The following is a 26,558-nucleotide window of genomic DNA, read 5'->3' as shown; positions in this document are numbered from 1 at the left end:
GTAAGCTCAAGAAGGCTTGTGTTGTGGGTACAACGATATATATAATATATAAATACTTATATACGTAGAATACATCCCTGACTCAGGAACAAATATCTGTGCTCCCGGGATTGGATAATGTTACCGGGATTCGAACCCGGGACCGCGGCGTAGCAGGCAGGGCGACTACCGACTGCGCCAGACCGGTCGTCAAAAAAATTAATAAATATATAGATACATCATAGGACTTAGTACATAGACACATCACCATCGCCGACCATTCGTAAGCGTATCGTAGCTAGTTTTGCATATAAATATTTTATAATGGCACGACACAGTAGTACCTATTCGTCATGCCTTTCTTAGTCAAAACAACAAATATCTGTGATCATCACGAAAATAAATATTCTACTTATATACAGGATCAATAATTCACTACTTACGCTCCGTCTTGCGTGAGCGACGGGCGACGCGACGCGACGCGACGCGATGCGACGCGATGCGACGGCGATGGCTCAAGGTCATCGCGTATCCATCGCGCAAAACTTCGGCACTAGCATTTTGGTGATTAGAATCACAAGATTCGCCGTCTTTCACAATGTGCAAATGGTCTAGCGGGTTTGACTTCTAGGTGGAATCGTTTGCGCCATGAGTGTCGTGAGTTCGAATCTCGGCTCACGCAATCTTTTTGCATTTTTATTTACTTTTTTCTTTTATGTTCTACTAGCTTTTGCCCGCGGCTTCTCTTGAAAGACGAACAAACAAACAGACACACACACACTTTCCAGTTTAATCAGTATGGATTATTTGATTTTGTTTACTTGCTTATTTCTTTCTCTAAGATTCTACTTTCTTATTTTTTTTTTAAGAACTCCGGGTTTTATACTAACAAGGAAAGTTTTAAGTAGCACACAATAATACTGCATTTTGTTTTTATTAACTTAATGTTTATTTTAATCCATACTAATATTATAAACGGGAAAGTGTGTGTGTGTCTATTTATTTGTCCGTCCTTCACGGCAAAACTGAGCGACGAATTAACGTATACTATTTACTTATAACGAATGCTATTTACTTAATGTTGAAATGAAAAAATGTCATACAGTGTAACCCAGTGTTTTTAATGCTGCCATCTAGTGTCGACTGGCATAACCACTACACTAAGAGCCCTTATTCCTTAGAGCGTTCATCAATTTCGTGAAATAGCCATTGATAGATGGCATTGGCGCTCGGTACGCGAGCCACCGGTAACGCAACACACAGGCAAGAATGATCTTGATAGTTTTGAATTTAATTGCTAGTAACAATTCTTTTGCTTTCATGTGTTAACTTTTTTGTAAAGTTTACAAGAGATAAGAATATATTATTATTATATGGTACCTACTAATTGTAAGTAACTTAAAATAAACAGTTTCAAAGAGCTGAGCTGTGTGCAAAAAATTACATGTGTTATTGGCCCGGCTAATGAGATCAAACATGGTCGAGTTACGATAAGTAGAATAGCAGTTCTGTTATTCATTTCCTGACTCGATCATGTGACCTTGGACATCATCGAGATCGACGCTGCTCATCAGCCCAAATGTAATAAGCCCAAACATAGTGGAGTTATTATGAGTAAAATAGCAGTTTTGTTGACCATATCCTGACTCCACCATGAAAACCAGAACCTCATCCTGGGGGCCGGTTTTTGAATCTCACATATGGGATTTGTCACTAAAATACCGGTTGAAAACAGTGAATTTCTTAGTATTTTCAGTGACAATTTTCTGAATTCGAACGCGTGAGACTCAAAAATCGGTCCCCTGGTCCCGAAATATAATAATAATTCAAACTCTCATCAGATTTCAAGTAAAGTTTCTTGGATAAAATTGCATGTGTAAAAATCAGGCGGACCGTATGCCTGTTTGCCACCAACAGGATCAAGATTTGTTTAGTCGCAGTACCTATACAGCACTTCTCAGAACTATCTAGCTGCTTACGCCAGGGGCGGCTCACTCCGCGATTCTATCGCCGCGCTACAAGTACATCCTGGCGGCCGCGAGTTCGCGGCCTACTCAGGGGTGGCGCGCGTTCTCACGGAATGCACGTTCGCACTTTCTATTGTTAATTTACGTCGCGAGGTTTTTGCAAGCGATGTCCGCGTGTGAAATGCTAATAATATTTAGTTAAATAGACATACTTATTGAATAAAACAAATACCATAGGACATTCTTACACAGATCTACTACTGATTAAGTCCCACGGAAAAGTTCAATAAGGCTTGTGTTGTGATGTTAGAACTTGAACAAAAATATATATATATATACAGTATATATACCTAGAAAGTACCCAAGACTTGAATATATTAGTATAACATTTTATGTGAGTATTAATTCGTTTGAATCCATTGGTAACCCTATCACGGGACGCCGCGCACGTGCGGCTCGTTTCTTTGTAAGAATTTTGTAGGTATTTAAAAGGCGGCATTTCGTAAACATCAAAGCAGTGGGCCTTCTGTACTTGTACTATTATATATTCTGTGCTTACGCTTACGAGAGCACGGTGCGCCGGACTATCGAACGTAGGTCCACTGTCTATGAGCGCTGGACGCAGACTGAACTGAGCAGTGAGCGGGCCCGTGTCAGCAGTGTATTTTATTCGAATTTTATGTGCTTTAAAATAGTACATTACATCGACACGAGTTACGAATTTCCTTTTCGCACGTGTATCGTACGACGTTTTTCAGTACAGATGAGCCTCCGAAGTTTCAACCTGGCATATAATGAACCACTTCTCGCACTAGTGCGTAAAAAAAACACCATCTGTACTGAAAAATATCTATCGACACAAAGGTATGTCTTATATGTATTTTTTTTTATATGGCAACAAGAAGTTCTGGTTTAGGATAATATTATTATTTAAGAGTTACAATAAATGCAGGAATCGCAGGAATTACAATGAACGCCCCTTAAAGAGTAGTCTAATTACTTATATTTTTTTTTGTATGGGTACCTTTCCTTGTTAGTATAAAAACCGGAGTTATTAAAAATAAAATAAAAATAAGAATGAAGATTCTTACAGAAAGAAAAAAGTAAACAATCAAATAATAGAAAATAAAAGAAACAAAAATAAAACTGCAAAAGCACGCCTCAGCCGAGGTTCGAACTCACACCGCTGGCGCGGCGTCCAGACGTCGAAACCGCTAGGCTACGAGCCCGTTGTAATAACTAGTTAATTTTGTGATCCTATTCACCAAAGTCAAGTGCTAGTACATATATCGTAAGGTCATCGCACTAGTGTTTCATATTTTTAGTTCACACTTAAATTTTAATATTTTACGCAGACAATCTCGTATCACCGTGCACATAATCAAAGGCTGTCAATACAAGTTACAAAAGTTGTAATTTCCTTACTTTTTAGGCACATTACTCCTTTGGTCAACTTATGTTAATTTGAATATTTTGAATTTTTATTATAAGAAAATATAAAGAATGAAATGTGAGACTAGTAATCAATCGTTATTTCTCTAGTCCGACCTCTCTACGTATTGAATTTGCTTCTAAAAATCAAATAGCTTGATCGCGCGCCCATCGCCATCGCATCGCGTCGCATCGCCGTCGCGGGCCGTCGCTTACGCAAGACACTCCCATATGAACACAGCGGTTTGATCGCATCGCGTCGCATCGCGTCGCTTAACATTCGCATGTTCATCGCTAGTTCGTCGCGTCGCATCGCCGTCGCGTTCCGTCGCCCACCTAAGACAAGTCCATAGAGATAGAAGGTTTGATTTCGTCGCATCGCATCGCATCGCGTCGCCGTCGCGGGTTCGTCGCTCACGCAAGACGCGGCGTTACTATGCCAAATCGGTTGCAATGTATATGTAATGCCCGGGCATTATGAATAATGCCCATTGTGAGTGGGCAGTTTGATAATAACTATTCAAATAATTAAATTGCCCGGGCATTATACATAATGCCCATCCTCTGTTGGGCAAAGTAATAATAATACATCGAATAGCTGAATTTTGCCCGGGCATTATACATAATGCCCATCCTCTGTTGGGCAAAGTAATAATAGCACACCGAATAGCTGAATTTTGCCCGGGCATTATACATAATGCCCATCCTCTGTTGGGCAAAGTTATAATAACATATCGAATAGCTGAATTTTGCCCGGGCATTATACATAATGCCCATCCTCTGTTGGGCAAAGTGATAATAACATACCGAATATCTGAATTTTGCTCGGGCATTATACATAGTGCCCATCCTCGGTTGGGCAAAGCAATAATAACACACCAAAAAACTGAATTTTGCTCAAGAATAGAGATTTTTTATTTTATTTACACAAAGAAAATTACACAGTATGAGAATCAATACTAATATTATAAATGGGAAAGTGTTCCGGCGTTCAGCAGGCCGTCATAACGTTGGCGGCCTGCTGAACGCCGGAATCTGGCTACTGCAGTCTCACCTCTCGACAACCTTTCAGCACTCTTTAAGTGTTGCTCTATTGTCGCACCGTGTGTGCGGCCGTTTTGCAGGGCCCACTCAACGAGTTGACAAGTCACCGCCTGTCTTTTACAATTGTGAGACTTATTGTCAGGTGCCCGATAGTTTCCTCCCATAGCCCCCTATCTAACTTATAAAACAATAACCCATGACTTTAGCTCCCATCGTAGCACAAAAGTGCTGCACTGCAATAGTCTTTGGACCTGACGGGGACCATCTACGGTTGTATCATATCATATTGTGCGCTCGGGGTGGTATCCGCCACGTGTATCCCTTGCCTTTAGATTAAAATGTCATAAAAGGCCTCTGTGCTGTTGGCTTTGGCCCCACGCATCCCAAAGGTCCACGCATGTCCACGATCCAGAGATATGTAAAAGACACACCAAATAGCTGAATTTTGCCCGGGCATTATACATAATGCCGATCCTCTGTTGGGCAAAGTGATAATAACATACCGAATAGCTCAATTTCGCCCGGGAATTATACATAATGACCGTCCTCTGTTGGGCAGAGTAATAATAAAACATGTAGCAAAGCCAATAGATGGATTGGCGCAGCTTCAGCAGACTTTCGTGCCGATCTGTTCAAGAGACTGTATGCAGTTTCATATCAAACTACAAAGGATACCGTCGCAAGCCGCCTGCAGTGCCGTAGGACCTCTCGATGTCAAGGATGTCTAAGATAGGACTTATAATAAATGATTTAGAGTTAAACGACAAGTCCGACATAGGCCGTAGATCAGAGCTCGCTTCGAGCCTTAGTGAGACATAGATGATGTTGGGGGAGGGCGAGAGCCATAAGGCAGAGCTACCGCGCTACCGGTAAGCGCTATCATAAAAGTGTACTTTCACGCATGGCAAAGATGGTGAAATGCCTAGTTTGTTTAGTAGGTATGACCAAGTATCCCTTTCTCGCTAGGAGAGGGATAAAATAGCACTTTAGGTGTTAAAAAGCAATTGTTAATAAACTTAGATGATGAACTAGCTCTGCAGAATGTGTACGTAAATGGATGCTGTTCCTTTAAAAACATAAAATCACTATATGTTTGCCTTTCAGATTTGAGGAGTTCCCTCGATTTCTCCAGGATCCTGACTGGGTTCTGATGAAAATGAGACCAATCTGTATGCATATACATTCAATCAAAAAAAAAATCTAAATCGGTCCAGTAACGGCGGAGATAACGTGGTACAAACATTAAAAAAATACAGACGAATTGAGAACCACCTTCCTTGAGATTTAAGGGCGGCGGTTAAAAAGTATGCTTATTCAAGAAAGCGCAATTTACATTTCATTATTTGTTAGGAAACACCCTGTATACTTATTAAACTTATTATCAAATTGCCCAACAATCACGTAGCAGTATCATAATGCCCGGGCAATGTGATAAAAATGGTGTTCATGCAAACTTGTTAAACTTATTATCAAATTGACCAACAATCACGTAGCAGTATCATAATGCCCGGGCAATGTGATAAAAAATAACGTTTAGAAAAACCTGTTAAACTTATTATCAAATTGCCCAACGATTACGTAGCAGTATCATAATGACCGGGCAATGTGATAAAAAATGGCGTTCATGCAAACTTGTTAAACTTATTATCAATTTGCCCAACGATCACGTAGCATTATCATAATGACCGGGCAATGTGATAAAAAATGGCGTCTAGACAATGATTAATCACTTTGCCCAATACAGCTAGGCATTATTCATAATGTCCGGGCATTATACATAATGCCCTTATTAATCACTTGGTCCATAACATATATATATATTCTCATAGACCTTTGAATCAGGTGTCCTAATGATATCAGCGAAATCAGAACTGACCCGTCAGTCATAGGTACAGTATTTGTTTAGGTAAAGTTATAGAGGTATACTTATAGAAATATATTTGTACATTTTCATGTCGAACAGTTGTGTTCCGGACCTTTGGGAATCGTGTACGTCACCGGAACTAGCACGTAGAAACCCTCTTGACACTTTACAACTAAAAATAGCCGCATTGCCACCGCAGGTCGCTGTCAGGTGTTGTCAGGTGTTGGTGTCAGGTGTCAGGTGTCATTTTTAACCCCCGAGGACGAGGACGGTCTGTCTGTATGTCTGTGTGTGTGTATGTCTGTGGCATCGTAGCTCCCGAACGGATGAACCGATTTAGATTTAGTTTTTTGTTTGAAAGCTAAGTTAGTCGGGAGTGTCCTTAGCCATGTTTCATGAAAATCGGTCCACTATGTCGCGGTCAGGGGTTTTTTTTTCAAAATTTTAATTTTGTGGTCATCAGTTGAAAGCCGTGGTTTTATGTTCGATAACCGTAAAACGGTCCTACTTACCTCCAAGTTTTGCTCCATTAAGAAAATGAATATTATTTCAAACAGTTCATTATTTTATTTTAATACGTGTATTTTTTACCAAATTGCTTGAGATGCTATCAAAATTAAATTAGGAAGTGAGTACAGTCAACAACACAGCTGTGAATACAGACAAAGTGCCAAAAATATGTATAGAGAACTTTATTGCCTGTACATTAAGGTGTGTATACATATATTGGCGCTTTGTCTGTATTCACAGTTGTGTTGTTGACTGTACTAATCATCTGTTTTAAGCAAGTTTTAGGTATCAATGTCTTCTTACTAAAAAGTTTGGAACTACTTAAACAAATTATGCGAGTATTTTTAAAGTTTTTTTTAACTGCAGCGCCTGTCAGCGTCATAAAGTCATGAAATATTTTTATCAAAGTTTGAAATAACATACTAACCGGAGACGGTGGCAAATTGTTTGCCAACTTTTAGTTGGACTGTAATTTAGGGTTGGATGGAACTTAGGGGTTGTAATTTTGACTGATGGTAAACTACGCGCCTTGGTAAGATGTCCATATGTTTTTCAACAATGTCTCTATTCTTTCAGCACAGCTATCTTCGCCATGGAGGGAATCAACGTAGTGATGCCAGTGGAGAACGAGATGGCAAACCCGAAGCGTTTCCTCGGATGCCCTGGGGTCCTGAATGTGACCATGGTCTTTGTGGCTACCCTGTACGGGGTTGTTGGCCTGTTTGGGTTCCTGAAGTATGGCGATGAAGCTCAGGGAAGCGTCACTCTGAATCTCCCGCAGGATGAAATGTAAGTTTTCTTAACATGCTGAGACGAAGTCTCATGGCCGATTCTTATATTTCTCCGTTCGATGCTTAGGAGTACTAAATGTGACCATGGTCTTCATAGTGACTCTTTACAGATTAGTGGCTCTTTTTGGCTTCCCAAAGTTTGGCCTTAGAGGCTCAGAGTAGGGTCACCCTGAATATCCCGCAAGATGAAAATGTGGGTTTTCTTAACACACGCAAGACGAAAGGTGACTTTACGTGGCAGCTTTACATTGCATTCACAATTACCGTAACCGTTGTCCCGTACAAACGTGTTAGATAATATATTTCTATTATACGCCTCCTTTTGCGCGCCGAAAACAAGCCGCGGTTTTATATGACTAGACTGTATCGATAAGTATAAGGACAAAACAAACCTCGTCTAAATGTTGACATGTGCATAATTTTATATTATTATGTTCCGAGAGTATGATCTGAAGGTATTGGTAAGCACTATTTGATATAAGAAGGTCTAATTTTTATTTTATTTTAGAGACTTTATGGTACTTTCATTAAGGTCTAGCAAATAAATTTCGGACAACCCCTATCTGGCTTAATTTGAGAATATTTCAATGACTGTTTGCACGATTTCAACAAACAAAGGTTAATATGCTGCCAAAATATATTCTTTAAGAGTCCTCTTCATTGTTTTTCAATTGGGTACTTGCAGAATAAATGCGGTGAATTTATATAATTAAAAAAAACGCTATTTTGAGCAACGTTCCGGATTGTCGTAAATTTTTGATGCAAGCAGGATGAGAGAAACAGATAAAAAAATTAGCCATAGGCCAAAGTCTAATTGACATTCATGGTGTTTGAACAGTGCCTAAACCAAATCGATATAAACAGTGTATGATAGTTCAATTCGACATCAAAGTCGGAGTTAGAGGAAGCACCATGCCACATTCTCTAAATGGCCGCCATACACAGATCCTGAACTTTATTTCTTAAAAATAACTATGGCTAGACTATGTCCAGATATTCTGCTTTGTGGATCATATGTCGTTGAGGTTCGCACAGTACAATTTTTTTTCGCAATCGTATCGTTTTTTACGCACTTTGTGAATTTTCTAGTAGCATTTGTCCGGAATCGTAATTGTTACTCGGGAGGATTAAGTCAATACTGTCTAAACCACTTGCTTTACGTCGAGTTTCTAGGACAAAATGTGAACCTTATTATGTGCCTTATTAAGCCTATGTCTTGTTTTAAGAAAAAAAATATAATAGCAAATAAATACGGCTACTCAAAGTTGTCCTCATACTTAACGATACAGTCTTAGCAGTAAATAGACTTATTATAAAAGTTTTTCAATTTTCCTAAAAATCAAAATCAAATCAAAAACATTTATTCAGTAAGTAGGCCACAGGGGCACTTTTACATGTGCATATTACAATTTTACATTACAATAAATAATATGAATTCAACGAAATGAAAAAGCTACCTACTTTAAATTTAAAATTGAACATGGTGAAAAAAATACAACGTGATGAAAAAATACAAAAGACCGGTCTTCACAAACATCACCCGATACATACGTTCACAAGTAGGTATGGCGCGTATCTCAGCCATCGCCTCTCTCAACCTTCATTCGGGAAAGTGGCGACCCTATTCATTCCATTCATGCCGACAGAAAATAAAAACTTCGCTTCGCTTTCTCGTTCGACTACAATTTATGCAAAATTATTAGCCATTCGTAAGTTTGAGAATACTGTTATTGCGATTATAAAATAAAGTCGTGGTAAACTTTATGATGTCGTTAGCAATGTAACGACTTTAATTTAGAGCAGGTTGATACAATTTCTTGAATTTTATTTTCCATTTAGTTTTATACACTGTATACACTGAATGGCCAATTCAAACGTGCACTGACGTCCAATCGATAATAGAATACCTACCTAGACTTGGCTCACGAGATAACCGCCATGTGGGATGTTGAATCAACGATCATTGTTCCGATAGTCGTCTCAGCGAACGGTCTCATAGCGAAGAGTCTCGACCAACATCTTAAGAGACTCTCGCTAGGTGGCTGGATCAAGGACCAGATGCAGAAGGCGGTGATCTTGGACACAGCACGGATAGTTCGACGGTTCCTCTCTCTGCAGCCCTAACCACCGGCAGCTTGGGCCCTGCCCCGCTGCTGGCGGCACCCTAGGTTAGGTTTTTTATAATATGTTTATATGTGTTTATATTTTATTTTTATATACATATTGTAAAATACCTAGCCTAAGAAAGAAAATAAATACTGAGAATAATAATAGTACCTACTTTTTTATCCCATAGCCCAGTAGGTATACTAATAGCCCAGTTCATTTTAGATTCCATTAACTGTCAAATAGTCCTTACACCCTGGCGGGTGCTGCCTCTGGGTGTGTCCCATGATGCGGGCAAGGGCAACATCCACTCAGTGTACCCATTCCGTGATGGGAAAGACATAGTACCTACACTGTGCAGGGGCATTCCACGAGAATGTCGTTAACGACATGCAATTCTTCTAATGCTTCTGAAGACGCTAAGAAAGCGAAGTTGTGTTGTGTCTGACAACCTTTCATGACTTTGTTAACAAATTGACAGTATTTTCTCTGATTTGATAGAAATAGCTGCCATACAAGGCAAAAGTAAGTCCTAAGACGACATTCTGGTAGAAACGGGGGCAATAAAAATAATACTTAGAGTACGTAATGAAGGGTATTAATGTACACACTTATACTCATTATTAAGTACTTTGGAATCCTAAAATAATAATTATAATGATGTTTCGGTAGCTGCCATCCTTCAACCTACCAACGCGGCGGCAGCTAACATTCACGAAGGTTCATTATCCATGGCCGTTAACCGCTATACGAAGTATCACGCAGGACGGGAACGATATTTTCGTTATTCATGATCAGTATCACGCGGGACACAGTTACTGACGATATTTTCGCCATCTATTATTTATATTAAAATAGATATTGCTCTTCAATATGCACAAACTGGCCTGAGAATACTTTTAGATGCATGGTCTCTGAGCTCAACCGGTTAGTCTTATTTTAAATTATGCATGAGTACCGAAGTCAGAGAACGAAAATCGATCTGTGTCCATACCATGAGTTTGACACTGATTCGAATGCCAATAAGTATGTTTGAGATCACAAATAAGTTATAAGCCAACTAGGGCTTTCCAAATACCGGACCTTATCCAATACCGGTATTCAGTCCGGTATTGGCGGTTTCAATACCGGGATCCCGGGATCCCGGTATTGAAATCGGGAAATTATAAAATCCTAGTAATTTGCTTAAAATAACAAATTTTTGAAAATTCAAAATCTCGTTTGTTATTTTTCATGCGTGTTACCACACAAAACTACACTACAATACAGCGAAATCTTGCCAATACGACTTAGTGATGGGTCAAATCGAATACATTTCGAATTTCATAAGTTTCGATTTCAACCCAAAACGGATCGCAAACTTATGTGGCCAAGTCGGTTCAACTTCTACTGTTTTCAAGTGTGTCTTTTAACTTCAAACCAGGGTACCTAAATCCATTCTGCTGTACGAGTAAGGTTGATTACAAGTATACATAGTTCAAAAGGCTACGCCCCGTGCTCTTTATTTTTGTTATGAGTGGGACTGAGGATGCAGTATAAAAGCAAACGGGAAAGAGCGCCAGATCTCTACTCAGTTGTTTCTGTAAGTTAGATATCGCCGCCAGATCGGACATTTCGCAAGAAGACGCGGTCATAGCAAACCATGTTTTCTGCCAAATCGTTCTCTTTAGGCTCGTGCGGAATAGAACCTTGTAGTTCAGTAGGTAATCTTTTACATTTTATAGTCAGTGTTAATGGTGTAATTGTACTGTAGATTTAACTATAATATCACTTTATTAAATAACAAGCATTAAGAGCATTTCTCGATTATACACACTCTACAGTTTTATCGTTGACTTTTGAAACTAGAACATGAGATGTTTTTTTCTTGGGAACACATTATAATCATTTTAACTGGCAATCCAGGTAAAGTCGATCATCAATCGATTCAGGCATAGTCTTGTGCAGGTGTTACAGGCAACATCCATATTTTAAATATTTAGCAGTGTTTAACTATAAGTAATATTGTAACATATCATAAACTATTTAGATTTTTTTTTTCAATCAATATCTGTGGTACAATTTAGTTGTTATTTTTGCTTTTCGTGGCGCTAGGGGCGCTAAAGCACTAATAAAATAAATCCGCCAAATCATTGAACAATTAGCCAAAGGAGTTAAATTGTCCGACATAGATTATTTGATTATAAATCACATTAAGAAATATGATATGGAATCACACATTACTTTGCGGAAATCCATGATAATCAAAATCAAGAAGATTACTTCGCGGAATAGGAACACTTAATTTACGGATTAGAAAAGTAATTTTCTTGATTTTGATACTTCAGATTTCCCAATTTCGTTACTAATGTTAATATAGGGAATATTACTGCAAAGTTTTGCGCTAGAGTTCAACGCACACGCACAGTAAACCATAGAATAGCCAGTGTAGCTACGTTATACGTTAGTTCGTATGCATTAACCAATCTTTTGGAAAGTTATTATATAGATGCATCAAGGCGATTTGTTTACAGGTCTGTGGCCTATTGCAACTACGTTTGACGTGTTGCTTTCTTGTCACACCTACGTGCGAATTCACAAGTGAGACAAATGTGTCAAAAAAGGTTCGCGGCAGGCCTTCCTCAATGAATGCTTTTCATACAAATATTGTAAAGACACCAAACAGAGAATGTGTCTAATTGAAAAACGAGACCAAGAAGCAAGATTTACGCGTGTAGCGACCATTATGATGTAGAAATTTAACGTTTTTGATGAGTAATTCACGTTCATTTGGCATAATTTGTTAAATACTAAAGATACCGGGATCCCGGTATTACTAAATTAAATACCGGTATTGAAATGTGCCCAAAAAAGGGCGGGATCCCGAGATACCGGGATCCCGGTATTGGAAGCCCTAAAGCCAACATACCAAAAATGTTTCCACATCTCTAAGACATTGGCAATGTCGTGTACATTTGGGTGCCTATGTGCACTATTATACTGTGGGTACAAAGGAGGAGGGAGGAGTTTACGTATTTGCTACTAGCTAGTCAATATTTCAAGGTCAAATCGTGGTTAAGCTGCTAGCGTTATTTATGTATTTTATTAGGGTTCCGTAGTCAACTAGGAACCCTTATAGTTTCGCCATGTCTGTCTGTCCGTCCGTCCGTCCGTCCGTCCGTCCGTCCGTCCGTCCGTCCGTCCGTCCGTCCGTCCGTCCGTCCGTCCGTCCGTCCGCGGATAATCTCAGTGACCGTTAGCACTAGAAAGCTAAAATTTGGTACCAATATGTATATCAATCACGCCGACAAAGTGCAAAAATAAAAAGTGGAAAAAAATGTTTTATTAGGGTACCGCCCCTACACGTAAAGTGGGGAGTGATTTTTTTTTTCATTGCAATCCTAACGTGTGATATATTGTTGGATAGGTATTTAAAAATGAATAAGGGTTTACTAAAATAATTTTTTGATAATATTCATATTTTCGGAAATAATCGCTCCTAAAGGAAAAAAAGTGCGTCCCCCCCCCCTCTAACTTTTGAACCATATGTTTAAAAAATTAAAAAAAAATCACAAAAGTAGAGCTTTATAAAGACTTTCTAGGAAAATTGTTTTGAACTTGATAGGTTCAGTAGTTTTTGAGAAAAATACGAAAAACTACGGAACCCTACACTGAGCGTGGCCCGACACGCTCTTGGCCGGTTTTTTTAAATTAAAGATAGCCCTAATCTCAACGTCAGAATCGCCATCGTAAATTCAAGTTTATAATCCCCATAACTTCAAACAGCCCTTTGGTTTTCAGATTACCTCGTAGAAATTAATTTCCCTTAAGACCGTAGTTATTTGTATCTATTTATTAAGTACACTGAGCCATACGTTTTTGATGTTTTTAGATTACGTTAACACTTCCCGGAAATTGTATGTTATGGGTTCGATTACTCCTGGGTAAAGAAGTCGTTTAAAATTACCAACAAACCTTGAAAGGGATTTGGAATTTGACAATTACATCTTTTCACGTCCAGACCCAAACATATTACGTATAATTAAACACCCATTCGAAACTTTGCTGACGAAGCCTGACTTCAGGGTACGTAGCCAAATGCACAAACGTTTACGATAATATCGTTATCGTAGCTATGTCTACTACCGCTCCTCCGCGACAGAGCCAGGCTGCGTTTTGATCGGCGTCGAGCGTCAACGATTCACATTTCGGCTAGACCAGCGGCATGTTTGTTAATTCGAAAACGTTTCGTTTCGTTTTCGAACAATTTTGATTAAATAACTTGTGTTTTCAAAACGTTCAGCTTCGCAAGCTGTTCGAAGTCGCCACGTCACGTTTTCGGAGAAATGTTGGTGTTCCTTGCCTAAAATTTACAGTGTATTATACACACGATAAATTGAACAAAACATAGAATTTATTAGAGTTAACATATAAGAAGTGTTTTTAAATTACACTTAATTTTCAGCCAATAATTTATTTTTTAAATTGTTCAGCAGCAATCTTTCTAGGCCTTATTGGGATTAGCCCGATGTATTCCTTCATCGAGAAGCGACTGGCAAGGTTCGGAGCGCTTTTTTTGTTCTCTGTATTTAATTTGTCATAAAGTGGACTAATATATCAAGAGTGGGAAGCATTTTTATGGAATGAAAGCAGTGGGGTGTTACACAACGGGCCAAAAAATAGTAGATTGTACAACAAGGGCATAAAGTGACCCATTCTTACCCGAGGCAATTTAGAGCCAAAATAGTAGACGAGGGTACAAATGGACATTTATGCCCTTGTTGTACACTCTGCTTTTCACTTCGATTGCGAAGAAAATAATTATATTTTTCACGGCAATTAACACCACGAAATTGTAAAACGAAAGAACATCCATACTTAATAATATTATAATATTATAAGTGTGTGTGTCTGTTTGTTTGTCAGTATTTCACGGAAAAACGAAGCGACGGATTGATTTGATATTTTAAGTGGAGATAGATGAAGGGATGGAGAGTGACATAGGCTACTTTTGTCTCTTTCTGACCTCCCACTTACCTAAAATGGAGGGGTGGACGTTTGTATGGAGCATTCCGGAATTTTCGCGAATTTAACCCTTTAACGCTCAAAAAAAAATTCTATTTTTTTCTGGTTTCAAGCACATAAATGAGTTCATAGGGGTAATATGAACCACAGAAAAATAATTTAAAAAATATTTTGTATATTATGTTTTAGAAAACATATGCTAAGAAAAGCAATTTTATTTAATTTATAATTTTATATTATTAAATGCCAGTTACATTTTACAAGGCTGTTTCAAATGTCCGCCACTTGCGGGTTAGGAGTTGCATACGAAATTTTTCATGTCAGATTAACAAAATGTGGCGAAATATGTGTTGAAATTAAATTACAAAAAGCCTTTTTAATGAAACAGGAACAAATGAGTAATAGAGCCGACCTAAATTGCATACTGTGTCTTTGTATCTGAGTAAATGATACATACATACATACATACAATCACGCCTGCATCCCATAAAGGGGTAGGCAGAACACATGAAACTACTAAAGCTTCAGTGTCACTCTTGGCAAATAAGGGGTTGAAAGAAAACGAAACTGTGACATTGCAGTGACAGGTTGCCAGCCTCTCGCCTACGCCACAATTTAACCCATGTCCCATGGTCGTCTTCTACAACACCCACGGGAAGAAAGGGGTGGTGAAATTCTTAACCCGTCACTACACAGGTACAAAATAAAAAATAATAGGCAGGCAGTAAATGATATAGCATAATTTTTGTTCATCTTTGTATCTGAGTAAATGATATAGCATAATTTTTGTTCATCTTTGTATCTGAGTAAATGAGATAGCATAATTTTTGTTCTGGTAATGCGACTAAGTATTTAGTTTTCCATATTTTAACAAGGTTAAGAAACTTTGATGTGATATTTTTTGCAAACCGTTTTAGTATTTCTTTTAATCTAGTCAATCGATAAACTTGTAATGTAAAATACCCTATAATGGACGGTGATGCCATTATGTACAAAATAAACACAAATCCTTAAAAATAACTATCTAAAATTAGTTTCTTAAAACTGACGGCATTGTACCATAAACGAAGTTTCATTTAATTCGGTTATTTCTGAAGGATTTGGCGGCAAGATAAAAGTCATCAGTTTGCTGAAAAAAATATCACGGCGAATTCTTAGTAATGTTGCTAAGAGAGTTGAGGATTATTACTCTCTTAGTATTAACTCGGTGTAAACTTGAATGAGTTTTACTTACGGCATTAACCATGAGATAAGGTATAAAACATACTAGTTTTTTACTCCAAAGATATAAAGAAATAGTGTTATTTTGCGAGTGTCCATAACTGTAACCGGAAAACTGCCTACCCCCTATGATGGACAAGGAACAATTTACGAAACCAAAATTTACAAGAAAAATCCTATGTTAAAATAACGCAAACTAATTTTATTTGGGGTACCTATATAAAATTGACTCATTGAGTATCAGTTGGCTTTAAAAGTAAAATTTTAAACTTATTTCACTGTCCATAATGAGGGATCCATTACTGGAGAACTGCCGTCCATGATTGGAGAAAAAACACCTTATTTTAATTTGTTAACTATGAAGAAACCAGTAGGAGTATTAGGAGTATCTATTCTGCAATATGCTTGAAATGTAAAAGAAGGATAAGACATTCAAGTTTTAACACGCTTAGCGGTAGAATTTATATAATATATATGTATCAGTTAAATATCAAAAATAGGCAGAATTTTATCTTAAACTGTCCATGATTGGGTACGTTACCTTAAGTTTTTTTTTTAAATATCTTATACTTTTAAACGAGCAATTCTTGTATATTTATTTATTTATTTGTATATATATATAGTCCCGGCCAGATATAAAGTTTTTGTTTTTTGTTTTGTATTTATAAGAGTTTTTTTTTTATCTAAAGACGTGATATATTAAAATAGGACCGAGCGAAGCTCGGTAGCCCAGATATCTTATACTTTTAAACGAGCAATTCTTGTATATTTATTTATTTATTTATTTATTTATATATATATTTATTTACACTGACGATCTCGGAAACCGCTCTAACGATTTCGCAGAAATTTGTTATGTGGGTGTTTTTGGGGGTGAAAAATCGGTCTAACTTATCCTTAGATCCCGGAAAACGCGAATTTTCGAGTTTTCATGCGTTTTTCTTCGCGCGCCATCTCGTGTGCAGTAGTTGTACTGTTAAGCAAGAATTCTTTCGGTCGATGTAAGTACTATTTATTGCAAACACTAGATGGCGACACAGGTCAAGGCTAAAACGAATAGAAAATACACTATTTGAGTTTTTGTGGCGAAATGCGCGCCATCTCGTGTGGAGTAGTTGTGTTGTTAAGGCTGAGAATTCTTTCGCTCGATGTAGGTACTATTCATTTTTGAACTAGATGGCGACACATGTCAAGGATACGAAACAGAACCGAGCGAAGCTCGGTTGCCCAGATATTTTACAGTAAATCGAAAGAGAGGCTCCTTTCCATTTTGCTGATCGGGCTCCTGTTGCGACTTAATGGTAATCACCATTAATTAATTTTCATCGAGGGTAAGCTTTGTAATTACTTTATATCAAGCCGATTTCATTCAATCATGAATAAGGTACGTCTTTATTATTTTAAATAAAATAAATATTTACAATTAGTTTAGCTTGACTAAAAACCAGATAGTTTTTTTTTTTAACTTCTTACTTTTAGATGCATCACCACGCAAAAGTTACTGTAGTTGATATTATTTTTCCAAATATCTCTAAAAGTTTATTTATTTCTGTTTAAGATTTCGCCAGTTACTTTTCTCAACTATATTATCTTTAAAAAAACGTTTAACTTTCCATACAAAATTGTATCGTATCGAAGTTCTTTTACGTACTAAAATCGTAAGAATGTTATTGTATGCACGGTAGCAAAGTATCTAAAAATGAAAATAATACAGCGTGTGGATTCCATACGGGCGAATAATGTATCCAGTTATAGTATCTGATCATACGAATCGTATAGGATAATCATTTTGTTAAAAAGTGTTATTAATTAAGAGTATCTAATTTCTTTAACACTTTCGAAACCGGGCTCTACGCGGCGCTACGACATTTTCGCTACATACGGGGAAACCCATGTAATCGGCTACGCTTCTACGAGCGGTGTGCCCGACAGTCGGGTTCTTGGTAGCGAAAGTGTTAATCTGACCAAACAGCAATGTAGGTAGTCCAACTTAATTTGACATGACATAAACGTCATGTCGTAATGACGTTTAGGTAGGTACGCTAATTGGTGTGGACATAATACATTGCGTGCTGAATTATTATGTATGAAAAAAAAATCTCATCTATTTTAAAAAAAATCATGTAGTTAGGTATGTAAGTAGGCTCTTTAGGTCCGATACTAATCGTTATTAAAATATTTGCCCGTATGGATTTTATAATTGAAATTCAATATTGTACTTAAAGTAGGTATTTCCACTAAAATAGAGCCTCGTCGTAGTGATTTTTATTGACATTTATGTTGCAGTAAAAAATTAAAATTCCATCTTAAAATAAAAACCCTCGCCCTAATAGAAATATTCAAAGAATTTTGAATGATTCACGGTTATTTTCATTAGACTTATATTGACCGGGATATAGACCGTGATTACCTTTTTCAAAGAAGTCAACACCGAAATTATTTTTTCCGAAGGCGAAAAAAGACATTTCTAAATGATTATAATCTGTGAAAATTTATACTAGATATTTTGATATACGCAGTAATATGGAATATAGAAATATGGTACATAGAAATATGGTTGTTTATGGCCAAATTGACTCATATGTTACTTTGTAAGGACATGGCACACGGGCATCGAAAAGGTATAAGTAACACCGCTGTGCACGAATGACAGCCAAGCATGCGATGCAGATTTGTAACGAATCGCGTGGGTAATGCTAGTAAGTATGAACTCACCACCCATATAACCATAATCGGTCGCCGTTCCTACGCAAATCGTCCTATTTTGTGTACACACAGGTCTTCGGGTCTCAATGCTTAGTCGCAGTACGGTCGACGTTTAGTCGAGGCGACCCAAATGGGGACGATTGGTAACAGGCACAAATGGTCACAGAAGTGACAGAAGTGTGCACTACGCGTGCACACATTGTTACCGTTTGGCGACTACTTTCCCAAAATCATTCGTTCATTTCATTATTTTCAAATGGCGACTGTCAGAGACGTCAAAGTAAAAAAGAAAAAAAATTACAAAGTTAATTTTATCCACAAGAGTGCAAACTAATTACTTACCAAGGACCACCTAATACGGGACAGACAAAGCCCATACAAAAAAAGCGTACCGATGAAATGAATGGGCCTATAACTAGATGGCGCTGTTGCAGCCTGGAAGTGGCCAAAGTCATAGTTTCCCGAAATATTTTTGCGAGTTTTTATTTGCTATATGAACAAACGCTTCTTTATTTTAATATCATGTCAATGGGTTCCCTCTATTTGGCATAACTTTAATTGTCCGAAACGATTTTCGCATAACAGACTTCGCATAATCGATTTTCGCCGAATGTTAATTTGGCAGAAAACTTATTTGTCATAATCGAAAATAATACGAATAACACATTGTCCGAAAATAAGTTCGCATAATTCTGTTTACGCCGATTGTTTTTATGAATAAAATTAATTCGCATAATTGTATTTGGCATATTTCTTAAAATCAGAATATCCACCCATACTAAATGCTGTTAACAGAGTCGGTTTGGTTAGGTTAGAACTGCGACCTCAACAAATAAAACATTTTGTCAATAATTTCGGTTAGGTTAGGTTAGAACTGCAACATTAACATAGTAGTATTACCTATGATAAAAATTCTGCGTAGTAAATTTCCACTAAACCATGTTATGCAGAAATAATTTATGCATAAAAACCATTCGGCGAATAACCTTTATGCATGAAATATATTCGGACAAACAAAAATATGCCTAGACAAATTATGCGTAACTATACTATGCCATAACAGATTAAGCGAAAGGTGAATTATGGCAATATAGATTATGCCAAAAAGAATTCTCGATTGTAAAATTATGCCAAAACAAGGGGAACCCATGTCAATACCTACACATTTTGAAAACAATTGTAGGCATCATCAGTGTAGTTATGATAGTATTTAATAGGTGGCGCTAAAAAAATGGGGTACGATTCTTAGTATGGAGACTGTAAATCCTATATAAATAATCCGTGCTAATTACATTCAAATTTTATGTATTGTCTTTGAAGTGGTGATTTTGAATCATAAATGTTTGTTAAATTGATGGATTTGATTTAGTTTGATGTTTTTTATTTAGTATCTTGTCCCCTTCCTTTATTTCAGTTTATAGTTAAAATAGTAGTGTCTACTAAAAAAATGCAATTTAAATTATTTTCTATGAGGATAATTTAATTTGTTCTAAGAATTAGCATGGCAGCGCCATCTCTCTTCGCTAACTCGTAATCACATGAGTTGATTCAGTTAGGACTGTTAGGAGATCGAACTAGTTTCGGTTCTATCTCAGAGATGGCCGGGGGCGCCTTAGCCTTCGGTAATTGTGTCATATACTTGAAAATTTCGACCCTTGCCACCGTGACCGAATGGCCGAGTGGTTTGAGGCATCCGTCGCGATAACGGAGGACGCTGGTTCGAATCCAGCTTTGGACACTTGGAGGCCTTGGTCATTTTTTCTTTGTATATGACATTTATTTCAGTTTATAGTTAAAATAGTAGTGTGTCTACTAAAAAAATGCAAATTAAATTATTTTCTATGAGGATAATTTAAAATTCTAAGAAATATCTTGTCCCCGTTGGTACGAGTAAGGTGAATAATTTCGTGTTTTATTCGACGGTAAAATTTGTTTTATCTACGCCTTCAGACCCTCGCAACGTCATTAAATATTGGAGTTTTTCGTTTGCTCGGGTATCAATATTGGCACGTGCTGTTGAACAACCACTTTGCCCACTTGTAAAACAAATATTTCTATCGCTACGCCTAGCCTACTTAATCTACATACTTACTTCACTTCCGAAGGCGCTACAAACCTTTGTGGGTCTTGGCCTCTTCCACTATTTTCCTCCAGTTGTCGCGATCGCAGTTGGTATATTTCCTCATTCTCCCAAGGTCCTCTTCCACACAGTCAAGCTACCTTTTCCGAGGTTTAGCCTGTCTGTCTGTCTGTCCGTCCGTCCGTCCTCGGATAATCTTAGTAACCGTAAGCACTAGAAAGCTGAAATTTGGTACCAATATGTATATCAATCACGCTAACAAAGTGCAAAAATAAAAAATGGAAAAAAATGTTTTATTAGGGTACCCCCCCTACATGTAAAGTGGGGGCCGATATTTTTTTTTCATTTCAACCACAACGTGTGATATATTGTTGGATAGGTATTCAAAAATGAATAAGGGTTTAGTACGATTGTTTTTTGATAATATTAATATTTTCGGAAATAATCGCTCCTAAAGGAAAAAAAGTGCGTCCCCCGCCCCCACTAACTTTTGAACCATATGTTTAAAAAATATGAAAAAAATCACAAAAGTAGAACTTTATAAAGACTTTCTAGGAAAATTATTTTGAACTTGATAGGTTCGGTAGTTTTTGAGAAAAATACGGAAAACTACGGAACCCTACACTGAGCGTGGCCCGACACGCTCTTGGCCGGTTTTTTTTTTTTGTTACCGTGTCCACCTGGTCATAATTTTATGAGCCCTCATATCTGGCATTCTTTCAAGGTGACCACCCATCTCAGCCGATGGGATTTCCAGATTTCATGGTTCATGCGCTGCCGGTAGCTACTTCATCATCATCATATCAGCCCTTTATCGCCCACTGCTAAACATAGATAGGCCTCTCTTCTAGTACGTCACTTCTCCCGGTCCTGGGCTAGTCTCATCCAGTTGTGACTCGCAATTTTTCGCAACGAGCCAACAGATGCCAGGCAGTTCTACATTTGTTAGCGGCCACCTTTCCGTTAACATTCTGCTGTAATATTAGGACTCCCGTAATATATATATGTAATCTAATTAAATAACTTTTTGTCTACAGCCCGGCGATGGTCGCGAAAATTTTAGTGGCAGTCGCGGTATTCTTCACATATTGCCTGCAAATGTACGCTCCACTGGACATCCTCTGGATTCGAATACATAGCTACATATCGGGGACCTACCAGAATCTGGGGCAAATCATTCTGCGGACGCTGTGTGTCGTTCTGACAGGTAAATATCTGATCATAAGAGAGATGATGTCTGCAGATACATAATTATACGCGTCAATCCTCAGTGAAGAGCTACATATCTATTTTTCAAAGGCAACATATGCTTTAGTCAAATAGGATTGCAATAAGTACTTTCAAATCATCTATAACGTATAAATATCATCTAATTGTAAGTATCAGAGCAAATTACAGCATTGTTTTAAAACTATATTGAGTTAATTAATAGAAGGATGTCAATCTGAATCAATCGTGAAGGAAGGAAGAAGAAAGTGATCGTACAATTTTATAATTGTATAAAAGAAGGAGTTGTGTTCCTGCCGGTGAGTAAGCCTGCCAGAGCTCAACGAGGGTGTGGTGTGCTAGTGACGGAAGGATCTATGGAACAAATTTTTTCCGTCTATTGTCCTTTGAGTTGTCGGCAACCCAAAACCTCCTTGGAACTTGTACAAGTTTCTAATCGGTTGGCAACGCGCACGTGACACTCCTTGAGTTGCAGGCGTCCATAGGTGACGGTGACCGCTTTCCATCAGGCCTATGCTTATTTGCCACCTACGTAGTATATAAAAAACCGGCCAAGAGCGTGTTGGGCCACGCTCAGTGTACGGTCTCGTAGTTTTCCGTATTTTTCTCAAAAACTACTGAACCTATCAAGTTCAAAACAATTTTCCTAGAAAGTCTTTATAAAGTTCTACTTTTGTGATTTTTTTCATATTTTTTAAACTTATGGTTCAAAAGTTAGAGGGGGGGGAATGAAAAAAAATATCAGCCCCCACTTTACATGTAGGGGGGTACCCTAATAAAACATTTTTTCCATTTTTTATTTTTGCTCTTTGTTGGCGTGATTGATATACTGATTGATACCAAATTTCAGGTTTCTAGTGCTAACGGTTACTGAGATTATCCGCGGACGGACGGACGGACAGACAGACATGGCGAAACTATAAGGGTTCCTAGTTGACTACGGAACCCTAAAAAAGATGCTACCTAGAGTACCTAGTCTAGAAACTAAATAGCCTCCGGTCTAAATACTTAAATCGGCCCTAAAATTTCTAAGTTATAGCCTTACATAAAATGAGGTTTTATAAAAATAATTGACCAGATAAATAGAGTGGTGAGAATAACAGGTGAGCTTGAAAATTGTTCTGAAATAACCAGATGTCTAATAAATAGTAAATTTTCAAGTTGTTTACGATATTTTTGCTTGTTTCTGTTTGGTGAGATGGTAGACGCCATCTGGGGCCCAGTTCTCAAAACTGAAAGTTACAAGTTACAAGCGGAAGTCTCTTCCAATTTGTCATTTATATTATTAGACATTGACTGCCACTTGTAAATTCTAACTTGCAGCTTCGAGAAATGGGCCCAATGTGTAATATGACAAGTTGATAAGAGAGATTGTAACTTGTAACTTTTAGTTTTGAGAAATGGGCCCCTGTACGTTATTTTTGTTTCGTAATTTTAAATAAAATATCTAAAATCATTTTAATTATTTTGTATAAAACCAGCCGCATTTTCCCCAAAAGCATTTCTATCTCCGAATTACGTTTTGCAGTCGTATTGTGACCTTACCTTACCTTTCAGTGAGGCATCGATGCGTGAATGGTTTCCAGAAATGAGGTAACGGTTGTGCGTCTATTGTGTGTTTTACTCGACATGATGAAGGTCTCGTGCCCCCAGAGTATTACGGAACACTTTGGAAATCGTGAAGGTACTAGCTGTTGTCGAATGCGAGATCAGAAACGTAAACAAAGAAACGTCAGTGTCCAAGTTATATTGAGTATACAATCTTAAGTCACATCTCCGATACTGGCGATCAAATATATGAAAGAAGCACGTTCCTAGCGCACATTCTAAACTCGTGTTAGGTGAACGCGTACCGTGCTTGTATGAGTGAGATAAGACAATTTGACTGGTCACGTTTATGACAGGCGGTAACTGTGAGATAACCGAGAGCGGGTGGGCGGCACTTTCAGCGGGAAGCAGGGAGTGGCCATATTGTACGATAGTACTCTTTATTATACTGGGCTCGAGTAGTGACTGTCGCGAACATGGACCGCGGAAGTTAGTAGACCTGTCGCCTAATAGCCTAGTGGTAAGAGCGTGCGACTTTCGATCCCGGGTTCGAACCCCGGCTCGTACAAAAAACATCACAATTATATAAATTTGGAACCAAATCTTTCATCTTCCTATCATTGACAGTAGCATAGTTTGACTGACGTTTGTTAGGGTTGATTTTCAGTTTGTTAGGGTAGATTTTTCATAAATGAGTGCGAATCCCGGTAAAAGCTTGAGTCATGGATGGATTCTAAGTTATACACAATACAAGCTTCCTTGAGCTTACCGAGGGGCTTAATCAATTTGTGTAAGATTTTTATAAGGCACTGGTAAGAGACACGGCGATATTGATATAGTATGAACTTTCTGAGATGCACTTTTCGGTTTTGCCCTAATCTGTTAAACAAAGGCCTTTGTTTCTATTATGCGCCGCGGTTAGCTCCCGTTTCCACAGCACGTGCTAAAGTCTCAGTGTAGTTAAAAAGCAACTATCATGATAGCAATAAGGTTCAAATCCATAAAAAGCCCTTTCGGATATAACACGTTTTGTCATCTTCAAAAAAAGTTACCTGCACACTGCAAACTGTTTAATAAATTTGAACCTTATTGCTGTCATGATAGTTGCTTTTTAACTACACTGAGACTTTAGCACGTGCTGTAGTTGCAGTTGTACAAGGTAAAAAAACGAAGAATACGGCTTTTGCTGAACCAAAGATTTCCTTTGGTAGGATTGGTCCTTAGGGCCCAAGAATGGATTTTCGAAGTGGGGCCACCGTGATTTTTGATGTTAGTTTTTTGAGGTTTTTGGTAGCTTCTGCTCTGGAGGAAAATAAGGTCTCAATCTATATAGTGGTATTCATTATGCTACTATTCCAAGTTGGTACCATATTTGTATGACTTAAGGATGTCAAATACATTATAGGACCCATATGTGCACGAGGAAGATGTTAAACTTCGTAAAATAAAAAAATAAGTAAAGATTACAGTACCTCTTTATTTAAAAAAATCTAACACAAAAAAATCCGAAAAATTGGCACGATGGTTCCTAGGATCCTAGCCCTCGTCTTCAAATAACTCTAAATTCAATTCTATATCATCTTCGATGAATGCTTCGCGGTCCACTACACTGTAACAAAAAATAAAACAATGATTATCCAAAAAAGTTGAAACAAACCAGCAAGCAAACTAAAAGTGACAGTTATTCAAACACTAATATACCTAGAATTATCACAGTTGCCATTACTGGTCTTGCATAGGAGTGTGCATGGCATTCCTTCTCGTCTACAAGAACAACAGCCTCTACAGCTGTTCTTACATCCACATTTTACCAGCTCTCATATGGACAACCCAGCACATTATCTGGGATGCGGCGCGAGAGTTGGTAAAATGTGGATGTAAGAACAGATGTAGAGGCCGTTGTTCTTGTAGACGAAAAAGAATGCCTTGCACCACAGAACTTAATTCAAGTTCATCTATTTGTATAGGGGCCGAGCGTGTCAAATTTTGTACTGAAGTTGATTCTTGCCTGTAATTTTAAATAAGGTAACGGCGGCTATCAACGCGGGTATCGAAATCGACGTCCATTACCGCCGCATTTGCAAATACGCATTTTATAGGCAAACCGACCAATTTCTTAAAAAAAGTTACTCACACAAAGGAAGCCTGTTTAGTTGACTAACGCACATATAGGCGATAGAGAGTGTGAATGAAAGAAGACGCTCGCTATTTGACAGTTTTTGCCACGGGGCCGCGAGAAGAGGTTGTGTCATACTGACGTGTGACGCTAAACCTAAGTGAACTCCAATCTCATTTAGTAGTTTACGTAATAATTATGGCAAACAGGTGAAAGTTATGCATTTCAAATTATTGTTTATAGTTTTCTACATGACTTCTGAGTACTTTTTACGTATTGTTTAGCCTGGAAATGTGTTTAAAGTGGAAATTAAAAGACAGCGGTGAAAGGCGCCATTTCGTGAGTAGATTCTATTACTGTGGTATACCACGGTAATAGTTAAAGTAGTGATATTAGTTCTTTTTGCTTTATTTTAAGTATATGTGATCAGTTATATAATGTCTTACAGTTGTTTCAATCTTGATCTATTCACGCTATCAAAGAACTATTTACGCGGTATGAAAATTATTCAACAAAACCTTAATTTTTAGCAAAAACTTCATGACTGATTTCGTAGTTTCTATGAAAACCGTTAATTTGTCAATTTTTTAAACATTGACATAAAGTCTGATGCTTACTTACCAGTTATGTAAGCTTGGTTTAAATATAAGGTTGCAATATTTTATTTTGATTTGTAATGAAAATACATCTGTATGACTTTGTTTTTATGGGTCGGAATTAGATTTTATAATACTCCAATTTATGCCTATTACCGATGGTACGATCAGATAACCCTCGGTAATAGAATATATAAGAATCTATTACCGATCCATGCAATATTTGTTTGGGTCGGTAATGGGTTCCTATAGAAGTATCTATTACCGAGCGACATATTAGTCTTGTATCAAAATATGACATTTAGTGTACCGTAAGTACAGATTTCTTAGGTGAAACTGAGTCTTCTGTGGGTATTCATAAAGGAGGA

At 37.7% G+C, this 26,558-nt stretch overlaps 1 protein-coding gene across 1 annotated transcript in view; it reads left to right on the top strand.

Annotated features, from left to right (window-relative positions):
* Nucleotides 1-26,558, top strand: part of LOC125228972 (proton-coupled amino acid transporter-like protein CG1139) — a 91,435-nt gene that overhangs the window by 61,383 nt on the left and 3,494 nt on the right. The window contains exons 7-8 of the mRNA XM_048133718.1: nt 7,372-7,584; nt 21,741-21,910. Coding sequence (XP_047989675.1) covers nt 7,372-7,584; nt 21,741-21,910 — 383 coding nt within the window. The remainder of the gene's footprint in view (nt 1-7,371; nt 7,585-21,740; nt 21,911-26,558) is intronic.

This window comes from Leguminivora glycinivorella, chromosome 8 (assembly GCF_023078275.1).
Source record: "Leguminivora glycinivorella isolate SPB_JAAS2020 chromosome 8, LegGlyc_1.1, whole genome shotgun sequence".
Classification (NCBI taxonomy): Eukaryota; Metazoa; Arthropoda; class Insecta; order Lepidoptera; family Tortricidae; genus Leguminivora; species Leguminivora glycinivorella.
The sequence above is the reverse complement of the archived record's forward strand: the minus strand, read 5'-3'. Positions and strand labels throughout refer to the sequence as shown.